At 47.6% G+C, this 2,979-nt stretch overlaps 1 protein-coding gene across 1 annotated transcript; it reads left to right on the forward strand.

The window, feature by feature from the left end:
- Nucleotides 1-290: 290 nt before the first annotated feature.
- LOC147890566 (cytochrome P450 71A1-like) lies at nucleotides 291-2,226 on the forward strand. The gene is made up of 2 exons (XM_087390804.1): nucleotides 291-1,284; nucleotides 1,382-2,226. Exons 1-2 carry the CDS (start codon nucleotides 352-354, stop codon nucleotides 2,015-2,017), a joined length of 1,569 nt encoding a protein of 522 aa, XP_087246930.1. The 5' UTR covers nucleotides 291-351; the 3' UTR covers nucleotides 2,018-2,226.
- The last annotated feature ends 753 nt before the right edge of the window (nucleotides 2,227-2,979 follow it).

Here is a 2,979-nt window from a genome sequence, read left to right on the forward strand (position 1 = left end):
GTACTAATATTGGTTGCCACCTCGCTGCCTTTTCTGCAGCATGCGTGCTTCTTTGCAAGAGGTGAGGATCGACTGGACTTAACCTTCTCTGCAGTATGCGAGATCCCTTACAGCTTTAAAAGATGGAAGTTAGGAAAATTGATCGATGCCTTTCCTGCAACTTTAATGATGTTGAGCACTGAACGGGCCCTTGCCACCTTCCAGCGTCGGTGAGCCAGCTGATTAGGACCTGGACGAGTATAAGAAAACGACTCTTCTAGTCTGCCTCCTAACACCTGCATTCGAAGCCATTCTTCACCTCATCCTCGCCCATTTGATTCACAGCGTCGCTTCTTTGTTTCCATCTGCAATATGATGATCATGAGTATGTGGAATGGGAGCTTCCCCATATCTCATACTCCAATTTCTTTGCTGCTTTTCTACTCCAGCTTCATCGTCTGCCTCATTGTGTCCCTCCTCTTGTTCAGGACGTCGTACAGAGCTGCTTCCCCTTTGCCCCCCGGGCCTCTGTCTTTGCCCATCGTTGGCCACTTGCACCTGTTGTTCCGAGAATTCTCGCACCACTCACTCCACAAACTCTCCAAAGTGCACGGTCCCTTGATTGGGCTGCGCTTGGGTTCTGTGCACGTCATTGTTGCGTCTACACCTGACATGGCCCGAGAAATACTGCAAACGCATGACTCCGCATTCGCGTCTCGGCCGCGAACGACCGCGGCTATCTACACTATGCTCGATTGTTCTAGCATTGGTGTTGCTCCAAACGGCTCTTACTGGCGCCTGATACGCCAACTTCTTGTTACGGATCTCTTCAGTAAAAAGAGACTCGAAGCTTTTCGGCCTGTGAGAGAAGAGGAAATCTCTGGTCTCCTTCAATCCATCTGGAAAGACAGCAACAACGGAGCGGCAGTACCGCTACGCTCAAGATTATCAACTGCAGCTTATAACATTATCTCCAGGATGGCGTTGGGGAAGAAATTCTCCGAGCTTTTCTCGACAAACGTTGCCGATCTGTTGGTTGAAATATTTGCTCTCGCTGGTGTGTTCAATATTGGGGACTTTATACCATGCTTGCAATGGATGGATTTGCAAGGCTATGTGAGACGCATGAAGATAGTGGGGGAAAGCATGCGGACCGCCTTCCAAGAGATTATTAATGATCGCCGTCGATTGATGATAAAGGAGCCCACATATTCTCCTAAGGACTTGTTGGACGTGCTATTGTCTGCTTCACAAGGCCAGCTGAACGTGCCGATTACTGACGATAATATCAAGGCGGTCTTGGCGGTACTAAAATCCAATCCACCTTTCCATTGTATTCTTCTTAGGGAAAGTCACGATGAATGCTCGCTAATTCGTGCTTTTGAGTCGTGTGTCTCTTCAGGGTGTCTTCGGGGGCGGAATAGAAACAACGACAGTCACGGTCGAATGGGCACTGACAGAGCTGTTGAGAAAGCCAGCAATCATGAAGAAGCTCCAAGACGAAATAGAATGTGCAGTGGGAAAGGAACGCCTCCTTCGAGAGTCTGACCTCCCCCAGCTGCCTTACCTGCGAGCTGTGGTGAAAGAGACGATGAGATTGCACCCACCTGCATCCTTAGCAGCGCCCCACGAGTCCACAAGGCCGTGCGTAGTAGCTGGGTACCATATTCCGGCCAAAACAGTTGCTTATGTCAACTTATGGGCGATAGGCAGGGACCCAAGTGCATGGGAGAAACCACTGGAATTCTGGCCGGAAAGATTCGTGGGAAGCGATATTGAGGCTAGAGGCCAGCATTTTCAGCTCCTTCCCTTCGGGTCGGGGAGGAGGAGTTGTCCGGGGTGGCTGCTGGGGCTTTTGAACGTGGAGGTGATGCTGGGGAGTTTGGTGCAGGCTTTCGAGTGGTCGGCGATGGAGAGTGTAGACATGTCGGAGAGGCTTGGGCTGGTGGTCGCCATGGCCAAGCCTCTAATTGCCTGGGCAACTCCTAGGTTGCCTGCGCATCGCTATGGTACAGCTACTTCAGCAGCTGCTGCATGAACTTGCAACCGACAGCTTTTCTTTAGAATTAAGTTCATCTTGTCTACTGGTCGTCGTCTTGTATCATATTATACTATATTATACTAGTGTGAAACGCGTGGAAAGCCCATGGGCTATGTTGTAGGGTGAATTGCAAAACAGTATACATGCAATGTTTGAAATGCTTACATTCTGTAAGTTGTCTAATATTATTTATATTTTTCAACAAAGTAGAGCACATGCAATGTCATATATATGTTAACATTGTATCTCACCACATTGTCTCAGTTTCTAAATGTTTAGGCAAGGCAACCTATAGAAGGATTTGGGTTTTCTAGATCCTTGGGGAGCCAATTGTCCATCTTAGAACCCTTGGATTCCCCGTAATCCAAGGGTTATGATTGTATGCTTTTGTGTGACTAATAAAAAAAGTGTTTTTGCTATCGCTAGTCTCATGTCATTTGCTTTTCATTGGTTTCATCCTGAAGGCGTTGTTTATTGTTGTTCGTTCTCGATTGGAACAGAACATCAGTTTCCTCTTGCTGCATGGATGCCCATAGATGCTCATCTGCTCATGGTGAGTAACATCCATTTCCTCCTGCTGCCTGGATGCTCACAGATGGTCATCTGCTCATGGCGAGCAATGAGCTGGCTACTGCCCACGAGATGGTCAAGGAGATCTGCAAGCTTGCATGCCTTCATAGCGGGACGATGGGCAAGGTGGCCTAGCATGTCATAGAAGGTCTTGCCACATGATTCGAACTAACTATCGCTTAGTGCAGTCTTATTGATAGATTTTGGAATCAATCTTGTGCGAGTGCGGAAGCCACATTTGTATCAAACAAATAGTAGGCGCAATGCTTTCAGATACACATGAGGAGAGCTCTATGTCGTGATTTTGTTGTTTCTCTAACTTTCCATCAAGCTTATCTATCCTCATTGTCAATTGGTCGCATAAGTTTGTTTTTTGGGTTTCTTTCACT

This window comes from Dipteris shenzhenensis, chromosome 19, assembly GCF_047967505.1.
Source record: "Dipteris shenzhenensis isolate YYH24624 ecotype China chromosome 19, Dip_SZ_1.0, whole genome shotgun sequence".
Taxonomy (NCBI): domain Eukaryota; kingdom Viridiplantae; phylum Streptophyta; class Polypodiopsida; order Gleicheniales; family Dipteridaceae; genus Dipteris; species Dipteris shenzhenensis.

Bases quoted from the DNA above. Each gene is read 5' to 3' on its own strand.
- LOC147890566 (XM_087390804.1), top strand. From the start codon at position 352: ATGATGATCATGAGTATGTGGAATGGGAGCTTCCCCATATCTCATACT. The intron at 1,285-1,381 runs GTACTAAAATCC...GTGTCTCTTCAG, and splicing joins ATATCAAGGCGGTCTTGGCG to GGTGTCTTCGGGGGCGGAAT.